Source organism: Chelon labrosus (genome assembly GCF_963514085.1).
Source record: "Chelon labrosus genome assembly, chromosome: 14".
NCBI classification, from domain to species: domain Eukaryota; kingdom Metazoa; phylum Chordata; class Actinopteri; order Mugiliformes; family Mugilidae; genus Chelon; species Chelon labrosus.
This window is the reverse complement of record NC_140347.1, coordinates 9586938-9610457: the sequence shown is the minus strand read 5'-3', so window position 1 is coordinate 9610457 and position 23520 is coordinate 9586938. Positions and strand designations below refer to the sequence as shown.

Here is a 23520-nt window from a genome sequence, read left to right as displayed (position 1 = left end):
TTTTTTCTTATAAGTACACTTTTAAATACGTGTCTAATATGTTTTTTTAAAATCCGCTTACTCTTCCACGCCCATATAGATTTTACGTTGACCGTTGAAACCGGAAGTGCTTTTCTTGTTATTAACTTGACGTCGAAGGACAACTGAGATTACCACATACGCTTTTATTATTATTATAATTATTATTATGGCAGTTTTTAGAGGGGGGATGAATGTTTACTGGATAGTGTGCAGTCAGTAGGGAACACGGTATATGTGTCATCCGTATCTTTTTCACATTGACCGTTAGGATGTTTCTGCACAGACTACAGATGTTACCAGCTGGGCAGAAAGAAACCGTTAATCCAGTGCAATAGCCGGACGGTTGGGATATTGTTGGACATTTTTTGGGGACTATTTCCATCGGGTCTGATCGTTCTCGGTCACAGCATGAGCTATTTGGAGGATAAATCGACTATTCGCCAGCAGAGCTCGGATAACAACTCGGTCAGCAGCAGTGAATGGGACATGGCAAACGATGTGTTCGTGTCTGGCTACGACGACAACCCGATGGGAGACGGCGAGGACGCCGTGGACAGGGACCCCTCGCAGCCCGGCTTGGACAGACACTTGCCGCTGCTGAGGAGGGACCGGCTGTCCCAGGATGGCATGATGCTGGGCTTGGCGGGGGAGGAGTACCCCAGCTCGTCCTATCTGGACCCGAACTACGCCGACGGCGAGGAGAACGTCGCCGCCAAGAAGCGCATACGGTCCAACAGCTCCAGGCACCGCGGCGAGGTCGTCACCGAGCTGGGACCGGAGGAGGTCCGGTGGTTTTACAAGGAGGACAAGCGGACGTGGAAGCCGTTCGTCGGACACGACTCCCTGAAAATAGAAGTCGTCCACCGGAGGTTCTGCGAGCAGAACCCGGACAAGGTCAAGCGCCCCGTCGAGCCCGTCGTCGCCGTCGAGGCCAACGGGAGTGATGCAGCCTCGACCGAGGAGATGCCGCCGGAGAGCTGGGCCGTGGACGACGGAAGCGTTCGGGAGGAGCCGGTGGCGGCGGCGGCGGCGGCGCAGGGCGGCGCGGAGGAGGAGGCGGCGAAAGACACGGGCAACACCGGCGTCAGCGTGGAGGCTGTGTGTGTCAGAGGGGGGCTCTATGAAGTGGACATCAAGGAGAAGGAGTGCTACCCCGTTTACTGGAACCGTGAGCACGTTAATGTTTTATAAAGCGAATGGCGTGATGCGTTCAAGTACCTTTAATTCACGTTTTTCAGTGATTAAGTTCATAAGTTCACTTATTACTACCTCTGCTGCTGCTGCTAATAACACCACCTCTTTCTTAAGACGTTTTGTAATTTAATTAATACATGAATTAATCCATCACTATCTGCTACTTCGTGAGATTTAAAGATCCTTGTAATAATACATATGTTATTGTTCACATTTCTATTTATTTTATCATGTTTAACTGAACTGAACAATAATTAGTACCGACCAATCGACCAACATGCCGAACAATCGGTATTATGTCGACCAATCGACCAACATGCCGAACAATCGGTATTACGTCGATACCGATTGTTTGGTATAGTGGTCGATTGGTCGACCTAATACCGATTGTTCGGCATATTGGTCGATTGGTCGACGTAATACCGATTGTTCGGTATATTGGTCGATTGGTCGACGTAATACCGATTGTTCGGAATTCATAACATGTAAAATACGTTGTTTTTGTTTTGTTTTGTTTTTTTAGACATATCAAAGATAAATTAACTGATCAAAAGATTAATAGTTGGCACAGCTCTATGTAGAGCCTTAAAAATAGTGCATCAAATTTTGAATTTTCTCAACTTTTGTGAATTTTACAGTGTCCTTCAGTGGCATACAGTGGCATTCATCTCAACTAAGTGCCTAACCCTAACTATAACCTAATTGTAACCTTCACCCTAAAACCAAGTCTTGTGAAGAAATCAAGACTGGCCAGAGTGTCCTCACTTTGTATAAATGTCCTCAATCGAATGATGTAAAACTCTAACTGGTTCTCAGAAAGATTTCTCAGATTTTCATACCCCTCTCCCTGTTTTAAAATTTTTTTTTATTGAGAATTTTCCTTTATACAAGTGCAAAAACAACGTAAAAACAGGTAAATACCAAAACAAACATAAACATGCAGGAGTTACAGTCTTGTCAGTCTGTCAGCAGTTTGTCAGTAATCCTGTGGTCTTTGTCGCTGTTCAGTCCAGAGTATTGTCCGTTTCATCCATTTTTTTTTCTAGTTGAGCTTCCTCTAATCTTAGGCGATTTGTCATCTTTACCATTGTGTAGATATCTTCTACAATAAGTGTCCATTGTTATGGCTATTAGTACTATTTTAATCAAGTATCTGTCCTTTGATTGTATATTTTCTTCACATAAGTTACATAGATATAACAGTGTACAAGACATAGGGATCTTATATCCGAGTATTTTCAGTAGCGAATCATATAACTTTTTCCAAAATTGTATTCTTTTATCATCTTTCCAAAAAAACATGTGAGTGATCCACGTCCATTACTCCACATGGTCTCCAACAAGACATATTTTTGTTTAATTGTTTAATTGATCTTTCCAAGAGAGCTCCCTCCAGATCTGCGAATTAGTGGACGCATTCTCCACATAGTTAGCCACTCTCCATCAGTGATTCTTATCTTAAATTCTGATTCCCATTTTTCTTTTATGTATTTAGTTGATAGCCTGGCTGCGTGTAGTTCCTTAAACAGGATAACAAGATAGCAAATAAACTTCATGTGTCGTACCCCAGAACAAGACCGCATTCCCGTGATGAGGGGCCAGTGGTTCATCGATGGAACGTGGCTCCCCCTCGAGGAGGACGAGAGCGACCTCATTGAGCTGGAGCACCTCGCCCGCTTCCGGGGTCAGCAGATGAAGGACACCTATGAGATGGAGTCGGTGACCACCACAGTGGACATCAAAGATGGTAAGGATTGTAAGGCAGGGGGGGTGGACAAAAGGTGAATTAAAATGTTCTAGGTTTTGATTAAGAGGTAACCGTGTGTTAAATGCATTTGAGTATGGCAGGGGAAACTTTTCTTGTTCGAAGCAAGGCGACAAAACATGACGTGTGCTGTTGTTTTAGCCGACTAGCTGAGCCACTGAGCGTGAGCACGGGTTTGAATCGTGGCTTTTTGTAAATGGACTCCAAGCGCAGTGGAGTTTCGGGACTCTCACATGCAATGGGTGATTGAATTGTGCTGGATGCATTGTGTCAGTAGCTCTTAATCACAGTGTGACCCTATCGCAGCCGTCCACAGCCTCAAACTGAGCAGGAGTCACGTGGACTGGCACAGTGTGGACGAGGTGTACCTGTACAGCGACGCGACCACCTCCAAGATTGCCCGTACCGTCACTCAGAAACTGGGCTTCTCGAAAGGTATATGGAAAAATGTGGACGAGGAGAGTTAATCGGGATTTATCCCATGGCTGCGACGTGAGTAAAATGTGTGGTCATGAGTTACCATGGGACTGTAACTATAGCAGGCAATGAAGTATTGTCAGACGGAAAGGTTGTGTTTCTCTGAATGATAAGATAGATCTTCTTCTCCAACCAGAACTTAGTTGATCTTCTCTTTGGTACCTGAAGCAACATACAACCGCTAGCTGTTGTGGCTTTGGTTAGCACTGTTCTTTTTTCCCCTTCCCATGGTTATAGCTGCTAAAACAAATATGCAACTACATCCATAGCTACCTACACTGACTCAAGGAACACAAACATGTACTTTGTGTCCGAAAACTAAACTCAAGCACGTTGTTGTGGAACCTCTCTCTCACGTCTTCAGCCTCCAGCAGCGGGACGCGCCTCCATCGCGGCTACGTGGAGGAGGCGGCGCCCGAGGACACGCCGCCGGAAACCACGCACATAGTTTTTGTGGTGCACGGCATCGGCCAGAAGATGGACCAGGGTCGCATCATCAGGAACACCAGCATGTATGAGATGTAGTTTTCCCCGTTGAAGGGCAGGGAATTTAGCTCAGCCGGGAGTAATCCTGGAAGTAACGGCTTTGTCTTGGATGGTGGGCAGGATGAGGGACGCCGCGAGAAAGATGGAGGAGAAGCACTTCTCTGACCGCACCACGGAGCACGTGGAGTTCCTTCCTGTGGAGTGGAGGTCGAAACTGTGCCTGGATGGAGGTATGCTGCGCTTCAGTTTACGACCATCCAACAGCAAAAACTGATATTATTCCGGTCTCTTCTGCCTTGAAATGCAAAAAAAACCTTGTAGGTAAAAAGCCTGGTTGCACAAGTCACTTGTATACTGACCTATCCATTTTGAAAATTGGCGTCAGAACTATGCAGTCAAGTCACAATTGCCGAGAAGAAAGAATTTGATTGAAGTCTAAACCAGCAAAATTGATAAGTACCGTATTTTATTAGCCCCAGTAGATAACTTGATACCTCTTCTGATTTCAGTACAAAGGTGTTGAAGGAAATACAATAGACACTGACACTTAGTGTGTAGTGACTATTGTGACGATTGGTAACTAGTATCTAAGCCCAGTTCCAAACATTGTTAAGTTATGTGGCAACGAGGCAGGACCCAAATACAGGCACCAGTGGAGGCAGAAGTAGGAAACTTTAATTAATCTTATGAATCTGGACACAAAGAAGTACAAAATCTCAGGGCAAGGAAATCCAAATAACAATACAAACCAAAGAAAACGGAATGAATCCAAAAATGTTTACTCCAACAATAGATATCCAGATGAGACCCAAGGGAAAAGGTCCACATGTTGGGGAGGTAGTGGGAGAACGTAATGGACAATACAAGTTGGGGGGGTCCTGATGAGATGGAGGTCAGGTACTGTATGTCTGCTGCCAGCACCAAAGAAGCCACGCCCAGCCACTCTAAAAGACACGCCTCCTAATTAGGGAGGCCAGAACACAGAGAAACAGGGACACAGGAGTGAGTCATGACAAAAAAAAAAAATGGCATTAGGCAGTTAGAGAAAGGTCTCCTGGGTCGTCAACATTAAAAGGATTTGGAATAATCCCTTTTATTTCTCTGGGATAAACCCTTTTATGTCATGATACGACGCTAAACAAGGTGTTTAGGTTAGGTGTTTGATCCCCGCACCACGTGCCGAAGCATCCTCGAGCAAAACGCCGAATCCTGAGTTGTCCTGAGTTGCTCCCAGTGCTTGACATTGGCGTGTGATTATGTTTGTGTGAGCGAGTGGTTAAATACAAAGTACAAAGCCATTAACCATATGTGTAGCTAACATTTTTACCAAACTTAAACAATTATAACTCATTGTGGACAGACTATGGAAGTATTTCTGTGCCATCTGAGTTTGAACATAAATTTCTAAAGCTGAATTTTTTCAGCACGAATTTTAAAAAATCATCAAATTTCTAGCCCTGAGTTGTTTTTTTTTCAATGTTAAAAAAATTCAACCTAAAAAAAAAAATCAACCTACAGAGATTGGTTGCTTCTCCCTGGTTACCCGGATGCTGAGTCTTGAGGTTGAATTTTTTGAGGTTGAATTTTCTGAGGTTGAATTTTTTTTGAGGTTGAATTTTTTTGAGGTTGAATTTTTTTTTGAGTTTCAATTTTTTGAGGTTGAATTTTTTGAGTTTCAATTTTTGGGGTTTGAATTTTTTGAGTTTCAATTTTTTGAGGTTGAATTTTTTTTAACATTGAAAAAAAGCTAGAAATTTGATGATTTTTAAAATTCAAAGTCTGATTTTCATGCTGAAAAAAATCAGCATTAGAAATTTATGTTCAAACTCAAATGGCACAGAAATACTTCCATAACAGGCCAGCAATTCTTGAACTGATGTCTCACGGTCACCAAAATCATTGGTGACTGAAATGTCACTTGACTGATTTGTCAGTTTTGAAGACTTAAGCGTACGAGGTTGAACAGATGGGTAAACTCAATGATCATTACTGTCTACTTATGGTTACCGTAAAACATGAAAATGTGTGTTTTATATATGTACATGTGCTGCAGGGCAGGATTACAGTGTCTTCCTAAGTATTTGTATCTTTTTTCCTGCAGACACGGTGGATTCCATCACTCCAGACAAGGTCCGAGGGCTCAGGGACATGCTGAACAGCAGTGCCATGGACATCATGTACTATACGAGTCCTCTGTACAGAGATGAGGTGAGCCTGGGACTGTGCTGGGCTACAGCTTCCCAACTTCTTTTAAGAAACACATCCAGCCTGAGGTTTGGTTAAATCTAACAGGCTGCGTGGCGCTTATGACCGGATGAAATAGAGGATCAGTCAAGAATCCAACGGATCAAATATAGCCAAACCTGTTTGAACGACATCGCCGCAGATATCTAACAAAATGAGATAACGCATTATTGCTGTCGTGTGTTTGTGTAGATCACGAGGGGTTTGACTCTGGAGCTGAATCGCCTGTACTCGCTCTTCTGCTCGCGAAATCCAGACTTTGAGAAAAACGGGAAGGTGTCCATAGTCTCGCACTCTCTGGGCTGTGTCATCACCTTTGACATCATGACAGGCTGGGACCCAGTGCGCTTTCATCACCAGGAAGTGCTAGACCCGGAGGAGACGAATGCCTGCTGGCCCCGGGACGAGGAGCGGCGCCTTCAGGAGGAGCTGCGACTTACGCGCCTCAGGTGAGTTGTTTTTCTGGAACAATTTGGGAGCTTGATTCCGTTCTCGTTTTTGGCCAAAACTACACTTAAAGGGGAACTACTGTTTTTTACAACCTGGACCTTGTTTCTGGCATAAAATACTATCGTTTACTCACCCATATAACTTTGGTGTCATTTGGAGTCGTTTGTCAGATATTTACATCCACGTATATCCATATAGTGGGAGTGAGTGGGGCACCGAAACGCAGCCTCCAAATAATGCATTATCTGCCATGAAACTCGTTCATTTCACCAATATTTTGTTATGATATGCTAGTGCTATTCCCCGTTGAGTCCGGAGTTACCTGTTATCGTCATCCGGGGTCTGTGGATTGACCTACCAACCACTAGCGTATCATAACAAAATATTGGTGAAATGAACGAGTTTCACGGCAGATAATGCGTTATTTGGAGGCTGCATTTCGGTGCCCCATTCACTCCCACTATATGGATATACGCGGATCTAAATATCGTATTTTATGTCAGAAATAAGGTCCAGGTTGTAAAAAACAGTAGTTCCCCTTTAAATGTACAGGTAAAATTATAGAGATATCATGGTTGCTTGGGGCTTTGTATATAAGATTTTAAAAGGGTTTTAAAATTTTGTTTGAATGAGCCAATGAAAAGAGGCTGAAATAGGGAAATACAATTTCTTTTTTTAATTCCTGTCAGTTTTATTTTTGATCAGCTGGAGGCTTTTAATAGAATTATTGGGAGATCCTGATAATAAGGAATTATCAAGTAGTCAGGCTACAAGTGACAAATGCACGAACTAGTGTTTCGGCATCGTGGAAATCCAGTGCACGTAAGCCAGTGTTGGACCCTGATTGTGTGATAAATCAAACGGCAAAACACAATCACAAAACAAATGCCCCAAAACCACGAGTCACCATAGAAGTGAAACTAGCTGACAAGCATGTAACTGCCTTGTATTGGAGTAACTCACGATGTCCATCATTCCGTTCAGGCTGAGGGATTTGGAGGATCAGTTCCGGGGTTTGCAGACCTCATCCTCTGTTGCGATGCCAGCCTTGAAATTTAAGGTAAAGCTGCCACAACCTACTACCGTTCTGTACGTGTCCCAGATAGAATTACAGTCATAAACCTGCTGACACACTACACTCTGATTGACTCTGCAAAAAAACAAGCATACAAACTACAAGCCTTGTGATTCGAAGTGCTGCATTGTCCCTGGAAGCATCACGAGCATCTAGGATGGACATAGAATGATTTAACTGAGAAACATGAGGCACGGTTGTTCCCAAACTTTTCCTGTTTTTCTATTTCTACCTTAGTATGCATGTTCATTTTCAGAAACCTACTTGTTTAAAACATAAGAAGTACACGCTCACACCTGAGGTACAGCTAGTGTAGGATAAGTATCTGACAGGCTTCACCTGGCACTGCCTCTCCTTCTCTTGTGGTAAATAAATCTACCTGCTCTCTGTTTGGTAGGTTGACAATTTCTTCTGCATGGGCTCTCCTCTGGCCGTGTTCTTGGCACTGCGAGGGACGCGGCCCGGAAACAATGTTGCGCAAGACCATATCCTCCCCACGTCTATCTGCAAACGCCTTTTCAACATATTCCACCCTACGGACCCTGTGGTGAGTCAAACTGGGATTACCTACGTACTTTCGTGATCAGCCGAATCGGAACAGACTCAACGAAAGATTTAGTGAAAAAAAGGTGTAAAATAAATGTGAATGTGCTAAAAAAAAAACATTTCTAAGAAGTTATATTGTCTTTGTTTCTTTCAGGCATACCGATTGGAGCCTCTTCTCTTAAAGCATTACAGTAACATTGCACCTGTTCAGATCCACTGGTAAGACAAGAGCTGATTATTAATGAACAACCAGAGTATCCAGTATTTATCAAAACAGTGAATCATTTTTACACCATGAGCAAAGGTACAGCTAATTAAAAACACGTTATATTACCCAACTGTAACTGTGCAGGTATAACACCACCAGCCCAACACCGTACAATCAGATCCGGCCCACGTTGCTCAACCCCCAGAAGGAACCCACATCTGTCTCAGACCCGGAGAGCCTCCCCAGCCCCTGCACCTCCCCTCCGCAGGCCCGACGGCACTATGGCGAGTCCATCACCAGCCTGGGCAAGGCCAGCATCATGGGTGAGCAGCCAGGGACGGACTTTTGGCTTCATTGATTGTGGTACAACATAACGTAGTAAGCAGCTGGTTTTATATTAATCCTTAAGAGTGAACAGGAAAAGACCTGCACTGCAGCTTTGAGATGCAGTAGAGTAGAAGTAGAGGGTGGCTTGAGAAGACTCTGACTTGACAATACCGTGTACTTGTTATATTCCACCTCTGGTTACCTTGAACCACAAGATATCAGTCAAACACTGCTGCTCAGTGCTGGTTTCACTACTGGTTTTGTTTTTCCAGAGCTATTGAGCTCAGAACAGCTGCATAAAGCACAGTGAGTGACAGTTCTGTCGATGGTTTAATTCAGTTTTATGATGATTTCAATGATGAGTAAACAATGCTAAACAATGGACCTTCCTACCCCTCAGGTGCCGCGAGTCTTGGAAAAGGAATTGGAGGAATCCTGTTTTCTCGCTTTTCGCGCTCCAGTGGCCAGGTGGGCGGAGTGGAGGAAGATCCCGAGGGCGGAGCCTCTGAAGTGGAAAACATGGCGCCGGGAGAGGAAGGGGTGGCGGAGGTCGAGAGCGAAGAGAAGGACAAGCAACAAATCGAGGAGGAGAGGGGGGAAGTGGAGCATACCATGTCCCAGTCCACCTCAGTTCTCATGGACAACACCTCTTGTAAGTGCTGTGCTTTGGGTGAGAAACCAACCATGCAAGTTTTTTAGGTCGCCCACAATGTTCAAGTCCTCTCAACTGTCCAGATCAAAAATTCAAGAGATTAGGTCTACAAGGGGCCTCATGCAGACATTGGAGAACTTCTAGCGTCCTGTGGCTGCAGGTTTCACCAGCAAACACTGATGTATTTCTAGCTGTATAATGCATGTATGGAATTTGTAAATGTGTCTGATTCATGAAGAACTCATGAAGTTTTATAATTCAGACATGCAGGAGATGAACAGTACAATGATTGTGCGTTAGGTGGAAGCTTGGTGGTAGCTTCTTCAGTTCTAGGGGACTGATGGGAAGTTTGAGGTTTAAATAGAAGACTCTGTGGGAAACACATCAGAAACTTGCTTGACTTCTTTCTGTAAACAACCAAAAACTGGTGCAGCTAATTTCCATTAGCAGTCAGATACTTACCTGTAATTGAGGGGGGACTGTTTGTCCCTGTCCTCTTGCCCTATGAATGGTGCTCTAACAACCCTTTATCAGTCAGAGTCTCCAGTCTCAAGGTGTGAATGGGGTTGAAACTTCTTGGGGATAGAAGTTAAAACTGTATTGTAAATTAATGGCAGATTAAATCTACGTCCACCTCCTCTGTTCAGAGATGTTTTTTCCAATCTGACATAAATGGCTTCCTTTATTCCACTTTCAAACCCCTTGCCTTCTCTGGCTAAGATTTGGACGTTGTTATCTTCAAAGTAGTGTCCTACTTGGAATCTAGCTCTTCCTGACACTGAATGCAGTTGCTTACTAACCCTTTTCTTCTCTTTTGCAGTGGAACTGGAGCGACGCATTGACTTTGAGCTTCGGGAGGGCATGGTGGAGAGCCGTTACTGGTCAGCGGTGACCTCGCACACGGCCTATTGGTGTTCGTACGACGTGGCTTTATTTCTCCTCACCTTCATGTACAGACCACTGGAGCCCCCCGAGCCTGCAGAAGACAGCCAAGACATCTCATAACACAAGTGCAACGTGGACCATGGAGTCATCTCACCTGAGGTCATTTCACTTTCAACTCACACAGTTTGGAAAATCAATTGAAAGGCCAAGGAGAATTGAATGACATTACCTCATTTATCATTCATTATTTTTTTTCAAACTATTATGCGTCACACAATTTTTGAAATATGTTATTTTAAATATAAATTGTACATGTTTTAACACATCATTTGGAAGACCTGTGCATATTTATTTACTTATGTTTATATTTTTGATTGATCAGTTTCACACTGAAGATTAATACGAGATTCTTTTCTAACATTGCAGATTCATTTATTTTGAATGACACTCAAGGAATATTATAATCCATATTATGATGATTAATGCTACTTGAATTATTTGTTATGGTTTGTTCGGAAGAAGGTCTGAGAAGCAAGACCCTCTCCTTTTTTTATGTTTTTACTACTCCTTTTTTTCAGCATGTGTATATTTGAATCCCTTCATTTGGCTGCTCGCATTGACAATTGCCCTGCCGCGCCTCAGCACATTAGCAGACAAGGCAGCAGCTTCAGTGTGTAGACTGCATCTTTAGAGGATGTGTCCAGGCTTTTTGTGTGGAAGGTTAGACAAGAGGAGAACCTGATGTCGCCCTGCTACATCCTCTAGAATCAGCTCTGTCAGTTAAAAGACGACTGCGCTATCGCTAGTGTGAAGGTGATATTCTAGAAAGGGATCGCCTCATGTCCACTATGGACAGGAGAAATGACTACAGCCAAAAGAAATCTATCCTTTATTTGTAAAAACAACATTATGGAGTCTTAACTGTCCTCTCATATCAAGTACTGTGTTTCATCACTAGGCCACATCGACTGAACTGTTGTTTCTCTCAGGAATAAAACACATAATTGGTGGCCAAATGTTTGTGAGTTGCCAACAGACTAGTTGTTCTTATTGTGGTTACTCATGAGCGTGATTCTGACTGGAATTTGTTTTCAATATTCTGTCTATTACTAGACTAAAATACACTGCCTGGCCCAAAAAAAAAGTCACCGCCTGGATTTAACTAAGCAAATAGGTAGGAGCCTCCTATTGGACAATTACTGCATGGGTGATTAACTTTCAGCTGGCAACAAGTTATTTAACCCCAACTGATGCAATGAGTAGCTTCTCATTTCTTAAACAACCATGTCTAAAGACACATCCTGTGGTCGTGGAAAAGATGTTAGTCTGTTTGAGAAGGGTCAAATCATTGGCATGCATCAAGCAGAGAAAACATCTAAGGAGATTGTAGAAACTACTAAAACTGGGTTAAGAACTGTCCAACGCATTATTAAAAACTGGAAGGATAGTGGAGAACCACGGCATCAGGGTAAGAAGAGAGGCAGATGAAGTGATGCACCCATCATGCCTAGTGTCTACTGTACAAGCCTGTGGGGGCAGTGCTATGATCTGGGGTTGCTGCAGTTGCTCAGGTCTAGGTTCAGCAACATTATGTGCCCAAAGAATGAGGTCAGCTGACTACCTGAATATACTGAATGACCAGGTTATTCCATCAATGGATCATATTCCAAGACGACAATGTCAGGATTCATGGGGCTAAGATTGTGAAAGAGTGGTTCAGGGAGCATGAGACATCATTTTCACACATGGATTGGCCACCACAGAGTCCAGACCTTAACCCCATTGAGAATCTTTGGGATGTGCTGGAGAAGGCTTTGTGTAGTGGTCAGACTCTCCCATCATCAATACAAGAAACATTAATGCAACACTGGATGGAAATAAATCTGGTGACATTGCAGAAGCTTATCGAAACAATGCCACAGCAAAGCTAAAGGTGGTCCAACGAGTGTGTGACCTTTTTTTTTTTTTTGGGTGGCGGCTTCTTTTTTGGCCAGGCAGTGTATGTGACAGTACTCGACTGGACTACATTGAGCTCCGCCCCTGCTGACCTGGATAACAACCTGCTCACTGAGGACAATGATAAATTCGGCCCATCTCTAGTACAAAGCAATAATCTTGGGCGTCAGTGATCAAAGATTCAAAGAGTGTCACTCCCTCTTTTCATTTGACACGGGTGGCTGTGGCTTTAGGTAAAAGGAGGTTGTCCTCAGATTAACCCGTTCTAACCAGAGGGTTAGTGCTTCCATCCCCCGATGGACCACATGTCCGAAGAGTCCTTGAGCAAGACACCGAACCCTGAGTTGCTCCCGGTGTTTGTCACTGGTGTGTGAATGTGTGAACCATTGACTGTTAAGGAACGGGTAGAAACAAGGCCATTTACCAAGAGCAGAGATTGACAGTGTCCTCCTCTTGTCAAACTTCTTAACTTTCCTAAGTGGTCCATAATCTCCTTGGATGCACTGTTCCTTGTTGTTCCAAGGACTAGAATGGTTCTCAAAGGTGATAGAACACTTGCAGTCAGGGTTTCTACACTTTGGAATGACCAGCCTGACTAGACTAAAATATCATACTGCATGTGATTTGATATTTTACTGTCCTTTGTACTGAAACAACTTACCAAATGATCTCCCATCTGTTGCATCATTAGTGAGGCTGTCGGGATAAAACAGCTAAATAACACGTAGTCTGTCATTTTGTATATTCGTCTGTTGAGTTCACTGTTTATTTTTACTTTTTAAGGAACTGAAGCCACACTGTGGCTCCGGTTTGAAGCAATCTTATGAACCTTACTCTTGTAGGCCTAGAAAAAAATGTGTGTTGGAGACAGCTAGTGTGAAAAAGCCAGTTCCAAAGAGGAATATAGCTTATAGCTCTGCTCAGTGATTTTAAATTTTGTTCTCAACTGTGCCTCCAACAACAGTTTGTGACAATTAGTCTTCTCCCTGTCTGCCAAATCATCTGTTTTCACACTTATGTCAATGCTACATGATGCTACATATGACTGTAAATCATAGAGACTATAGGTAGCCGCCTGGTCACCAGTCAACCGTGGTTGGTGTTTGTTTGCCAACTCCTCCTCCTCCTGTGTTTCAGTGTCACCCTGAATTGCCAAGAATTTGCCAACAATACTTACGCCCTTATCTGTGTTTGACATTATTTGTGTGGTTTCATGTCTTTACTGTTAAACACCATAGGAACAAACTAGTTTCCCCTTCTTGTGGAGCACCTTACCGTTACCTGTGCCATATCGAAGTACATGAATATATGTTCTAGAGAATCCTCGTTAGGAAGTCAGACTGGGTAACCTAAACATTCTCGTACATTTTTATGAATATTTAACAAAACAAATGTGTCCATATCAGATTCGGAGCCCTGTGATAGACTAGCAACCTGTCCAGTCCAGGGTGTACCCTGTCTCGGGCCCATTCCAGTAGGGATAGGCTCCGCCCCCCCTCCAGTACCTGGACGGATCATATTCAGCAACACAGATAAATGTAGAATGTTTCTGACAACCACGTAATTTGTGACCGCGATTGGACATAACAGTATACTGTTTACATTTTGTAAAATGCCCTTTTTAAATCTTTCCTTTTGTTAAAGGCGAATTATTTGAATGTTACTTTGCAGCCGATTAGTAAAATTCTTTGGCGACCACTTTGTGTCAGCTTTCTTGATTGAGTGCAAGTCAATGAGTCACATGAGAACTTTGTCATTCCTCTGTCACGCTCAGCCCCTTACTGCATCTCTAACATGACGGTGTTCTTTATCCTATAGATCTTTGATTTTGGATTAAACTGCAGAGGTCCCACCTTGATCCCTCTGGTCTCAAGTCATTCTTTTAACGTCAACAGCTCAACACAAGTTAACTTTTGACTCATACAAGAAAGGTAGTGTTTCACAGTTTTCCCTTCAAGCCTGCTGTTATAACCCTGGTTTATTAAAAACTCTGGGTAGTTTTGTCTTTATAAACTCTCAAGATACTCTGCAGAACAGGTACATCCAGTATGTGCTTCTGATTTATCATCAATATAAGTATTATTGATAAAAAATGTGTGATAGAGGCTGACCTACAACAATTTGTAGGTCATTATTTCAGATATTATTTTCTTTCTTTTGCTCTGCTCATCCAGTATGTGCTCTACACACATACACATAATACATACTAAACTGAGCTCCAGCCCTGCTGACCTGGATGATAACCTGCCTGTTATCAGCCCGTCTAGTACATCTATCTATCTATCTATCTATCTATCTATCTATCTATCTATCTACCTACCTACCAACCAACCAACCAACCAACCAACAGACCACCCAATCAATCAATCAATCAATCAATCAATCAACCGACCGACCGACCAACCAACCAATCAATTAATCAACCAACCGACCGACCAACCAACCAATCAATTAATCAACCAACCAACCAACCTATCTATCTATCTATCTATCTATCTATCTATCTATCTATCTATCTATCTATCTATCTATCTATCTATCTATCATCTTCAGCTACTTAACATTACATTTCATCATTTCATTCTGTTCTTCTCTCCCCAACAAATAAACTACAACAAACATAGGTGCTCATTCCATATTCCTTAAAAACACCCAGACACACAAAAGAAATCGACATATCATTCTGTCAACAACGCACCAACCTGATCTAAACATGGCTGCCATATTTTACATTCTGCTTTTCTTGAGCAAATGTTTGGGTTTGTGACCCGACATGTTTTTTACCACTTTCCTACACCAATATCACGAGACAAGAGCTGGAGTCGGTTATGTGTCTGTGTCATCTCAAATCAGCAGCCAACATAACAATAACAAGTGAATGTGTATTATTCCAAGTTGAAGGAATATTTCACAGTCTCCACGTACGTGTTCATTCTCGTATACATCCATCAAAGTGTCTGTGATAGCGAAGGCTTCCAACAGAGGCCTCTGCTGTGACACAGCTGCTGATTGTTCCTCGGCTCTAACCACGTGCCTCTCAGCCTCATGAAGCGGGCTGGCCTATGGCTGATCTGTGCGCTCACAGCGAGGCACGTTGTTTGGCGCACTCCCCCCGGTATAAAGTCATGGCAGAACCCTTGGATATGTTTAATTTAACAGCCTACTAATCTGAACAACTAACACAACACCCTCACTGGACTAGAAACCGCTTCAACTCTCCGGCGTCAGGCATTTGGATGGCGAAAAGGACAAGACCTGGTAGGATGACTTAGTTATAGAAGCAGAATCATCATCATAAAGGTAGTTTAGGAAATTATAAGATTCATTTATCAATTAAAACTGTAATCTGTGCTTTATTGATTGCTTTACATATATGTGATATTTTGGCCTGGTATTGTAAAAATGTATAGCACAGTTCTACTGCAAACTCTACTGAAGACTAGCTTTTTTAATACTTCTTTTTTTTTTTGTTTGAAAAATAATATTTTTTACATATAAACCAGCAGAATCTGAGAAAAGACCTTAGTGGGTTCTAAAGTTATCACCAAAAAGGATGAAGGAAAGGAAATGAAGGAAAAAAATAACCAAGAATTTTAAATTCCAAAAACAGCAAGGTCAGATACAAGCATATAAATGGGAATGGAAACAGCTGCTACCCAATAAGTGCTTGAATAACACTTAATAACACTGTGCTATTGAGTTACCAAAGGAATGGAATTAAATAATCGAAGATAAAGTCTAGACGTTCTAAATAAAGTCGACATCACTGTGGTCACAAGAAAGCTGAAGTTCAGTGATTAGCCTTCTTGGTCGTAGTATACTGGGCCAGTGTTCCTGAGGATTTTTCCCTAGAACTAAGCTTTTGTTAGGCCAGGTGGATCAACAGTAGCTCTCAGCGTTTCTGCTGTTCAACTCCATAGTTGGCGCAGCCATGTACGATCAGGCTTGTAGGCAAATAGATGTTGGTCCTACGTCCCTGGTGCATGGTCTCATTTTATTTGCTTGCTTAATATAGCCTTGTTTAAAGAGCAGGTGCTAGAACTACAAAACAGAGCAACAGTGGAACCAAGAGAAACAAAAAAGTATGGATCGGACTGCATGCCAGAGATGAAGCTTTTAGCACCTGAGAGAAAGCTGGGTGTGCAGTCCCGGACCCACCTCATTTCTTTGTGTGAGGCGGTACAACGTTGACCCAATTTCTGGGAACGAGTTAAATTTGGCTACACATGCAAAACTAATACACTGCCTGGCCACCTGGATTTAACTAAGCAAATAGGTACGAGCCTCCTATTGGATAATTACTGCATGGGTGATTATCTTTCAGCTGGCAACAAGTTATTTAACCCCAACTGATGCAATGAGTAGCTTCTCATTTCTTAAACAACCATGTCCAAAGACACATCCTGTGGTCGTGGAGAAGATGTTAGTCTGTTTGAGAAGGATCAAATCATTGGCATGCATCAAGCAGAGAAAACATCTAAGGAGATTGAAGAAACTACTAAAACTGGGAAAAACTAGAACTGTCCAACGCATTCAATAAAAACTAGAAGGATAGTGGGGAACCATCACATCAGGGTAAGAAGAGAGGCAGATGAAGTGATGCACCCATCATGCCTAGTGTCTACTGTACAAGCCTGTGGGGGCAGTGCTATGATCTGGGGTTGCTGCAGTTGCTCAGGTCTAGGTTCAGCAACATTATGTTGCCCAAAGAATGAGGTCAGCTGACTACCTGAATATACTGAATGACCAGGTTATTCCATCAATGGATTTTTTTCTTCCCTGATGTTCACGGGCATATTCCAAGATGACAATGTCAGGATTCATGGGGCTCAGATTGTGAAAGAGTGGTTCAGATTCATTGATGTAGAGTGTATCCAGTAACATTAAGGCTTTATATAGCATACTGTCTTTGCATTAAGCAGAAGTATGAATGTGAATTTGTGCCAGGGTTTTCCCTTTTGCCTTTGTAACTGATAGTTTCCCACCGTCCACACTGTCTGGAACATCTGGTTTCTAAACACCACACTAAGTACAGCGATGTCCATCCATCACTTGTGTAGGTCTCAGGACTACAATGAACATTCAGTCTGCCATCAACAAAGAGGTCTTCATTCCTCGTGGCGAGCGGATGCTGGTGGCAGTGGAGGTGAAGAGGAGGAAAAGGAAGAGGATGTCTTTCCTGCCTATCAGAGCCAAAGACGACTATACCACATTCATCTGCGTTTCAGGTAAAGATATGGCTTTTGGACTCGCTCTGTCTTCAATGAAAATGAGCCAAGATGGCTGAATATCAGTTAACGGAGGCATGTAATTTATTTAACAAAACATTTAAGGTGGACAGAACAGAAGATGGCAAACAGTGAAACACTTTATAGGACACTAGTCCCATCAATTCTCTTAAAATAAGCATCGCTTTGTCAGACTTAGCCATCCACAAATGACAGCAGTAGTTAGCTAGATGCTTAAAGAAACATACATCGCAGTCTTCCAGTTGGAATTGAACAGTGATGCTGCGCTTTGGACTGAAGGATGGTTGGCCATGCACTGGTTGCTGTGGCATTGTCCTGTGTTTTGTTAGCATGAAAAACAGTTGTTGAGTTTTCACACTAGATACTTAATCCTCTTTGTTCCCGGTGGAACATAAGGCGGCGACTATCTGCTGCCATCTGGTCCTATCCCGTGCAAGCATGCTGTGCCTCACCCCTTGATAGGTTTGCCGTCTTCAGTTCTGAGGTTGCAGTTGATATATTCCTCTTTTCAGGTGGGGTCCATCTCAGGGCTACTTTGGGAAAGCAGCCTTGGTCCGTTCGGAGTCAACAGGGAATAGCACTAGCGTATCATAACAAAATATTGGTGAAATGAACAAGTTTCGCGGCAGATAATGTGTTATTTAGAGGCTGCGTTTCGGTGCCCCAGTCACTCCCACTATGTGGATATATGCGGATGGTAATATCGTCCGAACAACACCAAATTACACCAAAGGTATATGGGTTAGTAAACGATTGTATTTTATGCCAGAAATAAGGTCCAGGTTGTAAAAAAACAGTAGTTCCCCTCAAAAGAAGTGTTAAGAACAGAACGTTTATCAACTCAGGGATATTATTTGCATTACTATCTGTTTACATAGTGACCAACACCAGACCACATCAACTCCTCATCACAAAGGTGAAGAGGTTTGGAGACTCCACCTCCTTCACCAGGAGGTCCCAGTGGATGGTGGAGCAGCTCCGACAGGTCAATGGAATCAACCCCAACAAGGTCAGCAGCATTCAGACATTCTGTTCTTACCAGCATTGATCTCTTGGCATATTTTATACATATTGTTCAGTTCTCCTACACTCTACTCTTCCAGGACAGCTCAGAGTTTGACTTGGTGTTTGACAATACTCTGGACCAGTGGGTGGCCAGCTCAGCGGCGGAGAAGTGCATCTTTGTCCAGATCCTGTATCACGCCTGCCAGTGCTACTATGACGGGAAGGCAGGCAGCCTGGGGAAGCCCGTGAAGCTGGACAAGGCGGGCAGACAGGGGGGAGCGAGTCAGAGTTCCGACAACGAGGCAGGAGTTGTTCCTCGTGATCCCTCGGCGTCCAGAAGCCTGCAGGCCCGACGGAAAAGCTACGTTCCTCCCAAGAAGACAGAGTTCATCAACTGTCAGTCCAAACTCACAAGAGGTAGTTTCAATGGGATTTTTAATACGTTACGTCCCACCTAATACCTCAGGTGGGAGAGCGTTAAAGGGGAATTACCATTTTTTACAACCTGGACCTTATTTCTGGCATAAAATATGATCGTTTACTCACCCATATAACTTTGGTGTCATTTGGAGTCGTTCGGACGATATTTAGATCCGCGTATATCCATATAGGGGGAGTGAATGGGGCACCGAAATGCAGCCTCTAAATAACTATCTGCCACGAAACTCGTTCATTTCACCAATATTTTGTTATGATACGCTAGTGCTATTCCCCATTGACTCTGGAGTTACCTGTTATCATCATCCGGGCTCTGAAGATTGACCTACTGACCTCTGACCTGGATGATGTCATCTCTGAGCGCCGTGCACACCCGTGACCGTTGGCCTATTTACCTGTAATTTGCTACTGCTAGTTTTTTGCAACATGGCTGAATATTTTTCCGATTCTGAGGTTGTGGACGACGACTTTGTTTATGATGGACGTCCTTACCGTTTTGAGCCAGAGGATGAAAGGAGGATGCGGAGGCAGAGGGAACAGCTGGCCAAAGAACAACAAACCACTGCACGTCCGCGAATAGATAACAGGTAACTCTGGACTCAACAGGGAATAGCACTAGTGTATCATAACAAAATATTGGTGAAATAAACGAGTTTTGTGGCAGATAATGTGTTATTTAGAGGCTGCGTTTCGGTGCCCCAGTCACTCCCACTATATGGATATACACGGCGCTCTGCTGGATCTAAATATCTTCCGAACGACTCCAAATGACACCAAAGTTACACGGGTGAGTAAACGATCGTGTTTTATGCCAGAAATAAGGTCCAGGTAGTAAAAAAAAATTTGTTCCCCTTTAGAGGTCTCTGGTTCAATCCTAGGTTTTGGCAGCGCAACATCATTGAATTCCATTTAAAATACCCTTAAGTTACCTCCCAGGGACGATTAATATTTTCTGAACCTGGCTTCCTCCCACATTCCCAAATACATCCATGCTTGGATAATTAGTGATTCTAAATTAGCTGTGGGGGGGTACATGTTGTCGTCTCTCCCAATGCCAGCTGGGATAGTTTCCAGCCCGACCACGACACGCTAAAGCAGGGCCGTCAAACTCATTTTAGTTCAGGGGCCACATACATCCCAATTTGATCTCAAGGGAGCCGGACCACTAACATAATAGCATAGTAACCTATAAATAATGTTAAGTGCAACAGAGTACAATTTCTTAAGGAAAACAAGTACTATTTTGGCACATTGCTGCCATCTGCTGGTTAGTTCTTGTATTATGTCCGCAAATCTTACTAAAACAGTGAGACCCTTAGTGGACATATTAGGAATAGGTGGCAGTTTAATTGAAAAAAAATAAATAAATGCAGTTCATGTTCACTTAACAATTTAAATCCCGCGGGCCAGATTGGACCCTCTGGCGGCCTGGCCTTATGTTTTACACCTTACTCATGAGCAATTACTTGTATGTGATCTGTCCTCCTTGTGCTTTCAGATGCCCGCACCCTGAACCTGGTCATCTACCGCTGCAAAGCCTTTCTGAATCGAATGAAGAAGATGGTGACAGCAAACCAAAGCCGGTCACCGGGTCAAAGTAAAGTAGCGTCCTCTGCAGCAGCTTCATCTAAAATTTGAGAAAAGAACCCACTGTGGTGATATTTATTCAACTGACCCTTGACGGGGGCAAAGCAACATTGTTTTAGAGTGCTCAGAGCTTAGCTGCACCTCAAAATGATTAGAGAAAAGATAGAGAGGAAATATATTGCGCGTCACAGTCTCCTTCCTGCCTTCACTCTGCACCGCTGTGACTTGTCGTAGCATCTTTAGCTTGAGTTTCTGGGTCATTTTCTCTTCTGTCTTTCTGTCCATTGTCCCCACTGTGCCTCTCTGTGATGTAGCAGTGACATGAGAGGGGGACTTTGTTCGTTTCTGGGGAGGCCCACACAATAGTGTCGGTCTTTTTTGGAGTGCTCCGAGGCCGAGAGGGAGCCTGGCACACCATTGAACTCGCTGACAGGGCCAGTGTAATGGACGGGGACGTGCCAGGTCGCAGCGGGATAGCAAATTACAGTTCAACGGCACTTGTTATGTTTAACACCAGTCAACCTGGAATCATTGGTTTGTAATTGGAGTATAAGATTCATACAAATCACAAAATAATATGTTTTTTTTTTTAACCTGAAGGCCCGGAAGATCAAAATCCCAGTTATGTCTATATTTATTTTACGGACAGTGAGTTTATTTTAGTAGGAGACTGTGTGTTTTTAGAGGATTTATGTTCTAGTGTTGCGTTATATCACTGCCAGCGCTCTGAATGATCACTTAAATAAACTGTCTTCACGTGCTCAGGTCCGCAGGGCGTCAGAGAAAGAACCATAGGTAACGTAGTTCAGAAGATGAGCGTGACTCTGGGGGAGCGTGGGGACAGGCTGACCCGCGCTGAGGACAAGACCATGGAACTGATGCACAAAGCCCAGCTGTTCGCAGACAGCGCTCACAAGGTGACACAAGCATCCGCCTAGACGTTGCATAAAAATATGCGCATTAGAAAAGAATACAGGTTGCTTTTGCATTGGTGTTAATCTTTATGTTTCCTTCCCCTCACAGCTGTCTCTGAAGCACTCAAAGTAGCGTCTCCCCGGAAGACGATGTAACACGGACACTAACAATGTCTGCAGTCCTGGATCCAACAGACGCAGATGAATTCATGACAAGGCCGTTTAGCGAGGACGCGAGTGGAGGAGAGTGACTCTCGGGCTTTATTCTGCCACTAAAACGCTTCTTTCACCACCGTGTGCGGCGCAGAGAACTAAATATCCCCTCTTTGTGGTTTTAATCTTTGCTTTTCTCGCCGGGGACGCCACTTCCCAGACCTTCCTGTGACAGTTAATGGACTTCTTTCACCCTGGAGTTACAGCACTACCAGCCTGACCTAAGCTAAGAGTGGTTCTGCTTCACAGGGTGAATGACATTTAATGTTTTATTTGATCTGGAAACATTCTGTATCTGACCGGTGTCTGAATTTCATTATGTTTCATCTTATGCTAGTCTGAAGTTTGGCATCCCCACCTGTTGCTGTCCTTTTACGTGGGTGCAGTGCACATGTCCTTTGTGTTGTCCTCTGTGTTCATGCCCTTGCGTCTCAAACCACTGTCCCTCTCGTTTTTTGCCGTGTTTCCTCGTCTGCGTCCATTGCTGTCTTGTTGTGTTTGCGTCAGAGGTCTTGTCTTGGAAAGCTGGGCGAAGTTTTGATCAGTAGCTCAGTATTAACTTGAGCGAGCATCCCGTGTGGGAAAAGTCAAGGCGCCCTTCACGTTTGCATCCCTTTTTTCAGCACTCAGGTTTAGGACTGATTTAAAAGTGAAGGACTTTGCATGCGCTAAAGAACCCGAGGGAATCAATTCAAACCAAACTCCTCTGTTTAGTCGCTTGTTTGTATGTGAACTTATCTCTGTCTCAATTAAATAATACGCTGAGCTTTGTGTCTTGGACTCATGCAGGATATTCGCTGTGCACATTTTGAGTAGTCACTAGGTGGCACTAAAACAGCAAGTTGTACAGAGTATGTAACTTAGAGACACCACTTCAGGCCTGTCGTCCATGGTAACAGACATCACATCTACTGTACACTGGTCTGTCTGAAGCATCAGGGGTTTCGGCTTAAACAGGAAGTGGATGAACTTTTTCAAAAAGCTGTTTCTGTGAATGAAACTCTCACTTTCGCATCAGCTAAACATTCATTCACTGATTCATTCATCTTCTGTACCTGTGAAGGGTAGCAGGGTCGCGGGGGTGCTGGAGCCTATCCCAGCTGTCACTGGGCGAGAGGTGGGGTCCACCCTGGACAGGTCTCCTGCCACGAGGTGCAAAAGAGTGGGCTATTCATTAGTCGGAACTGTAACTCGGAAAATGTTAAAGAGAGGAAAGAAAACACACATTGATTGCCAACATATTTACAGGGATTCTTGCATTTAGCTCCAAACGAGACGTGGCCAAAAGACAGTGACACTGACAACCATCTTTTATGCCCCAGTTTATAATCCAGTCACTGGGTTTGTCTTAAGATTAATCATGAATCGTGCAGCCACAATGCTTCTCCCGTGTAATGTTATATGACGTCTGTGTTGGGCCACCCGACAGTCAGCATGGTTCTGATGAGCCCTACGGTCATCAGATCTTCTTCTAAATAATTACACAACATTATATGAAAAGCATTAAAGAAAATTGCATTTCCCAAGCTATCTGGAAGATACGGTACGAAGTGGGACGACTATGCAATCTGCTGTCATTAATTATACCACTAATAACAGGTAATGGTTGAGGGCTTGCTGGTGGGGCAGTGTGTCTGTGGGATGGAGTTTGCCGTGTTTTTGTCGTGTTTAATGGGAGTTAACGTCACTATGATGCAATCTTTCCACAGAGAAATACAATGACGAGAAAGCGGGAAAAAGAAAATGAGGTAGAAGACCAGAACAAGGTCTCGTTGTGTTGCTGCAGGATGGATTTGCAGAGGACTTACTGTCTCCCTGATGCCACTGA

The 23520-nt window shown here is 43.5% G+C and overlaps 2 protein-coding genes across 2 annotated transcripts; both read left to right on the top strand.

Moving 5' to 3' along the window:
• The first annotated feature begins 104 nt into the window (after positions 1-104).
• Positions 105-13873, top strand: ddhd1b (DDHD domain containing 1b). The gene is made up of 13 exons (XM_084560211.1): positions 105-1189; positions 2786-2962; positions 3287-3415; positions 3822-3969; positions 4064-4173; positions 6045-6151; positions 6380-6636; positions 7622-7697; positions 8110-8259; positions 8413-8477; positions 8611-8789; positions 9194-9445; positions 10266-13873. Exons 1-13 carry the CDS (start codon positions 430-432, stop codon positions 10448-10450), a joined length of 2595 nt encoding a protein of 864 aa, XP_084416337.1. The 5' UTR covers positions 105-429; the 3' UTR covers positions 10451-13873.
• Positions 13874-15522: 1649 nt separating this feature from the next.
• stxbp6l (syntaxin binding protein 6 (amisyn), like) lies at positions 15523-21632 on the top strand (the record flags this gene model as incomplete). Its single annotated transcript, XM_084560368.1, has 6 exons — positions 15523-15544; positions 17347-17514; positions 18414-18544; positions 18639-18957; positions 20477-20611; positions 21331-21632. 6 exons carry the CDS (start codon positions 15523-15525, stop codon positions 21501-21503), a joined length of 948 nt encoding a protein of 315 aa, XP_084416494.1. The 3' UTR covers positions 21504-21632.
• Positions 21633-23520: the final 1888 nt, after the last annotated feature.

Coding starts and splice junctions, on each gene's coding strand:
- ddhd1b (XM_084560211.1), top strand. CDS start 430: ATGAGCTATTTGGAGGATAAATCGACTATTCGCCAGCAGAGCTCGGAT. Junction 1,190..2,785: donor CTACCCCGTTTACTGGAACC/GTGAGCACGTTA, acceptor GTCGTACCCCAG/AACAAGACCGCATTCCCGTG. Junction 8,478..8,610: donor GCACCTGTTCAGATCCACTG/GTAAGACAAGAG, acceptor GTAACTGTGCAG/GTATAACACCACCAGCCCAA.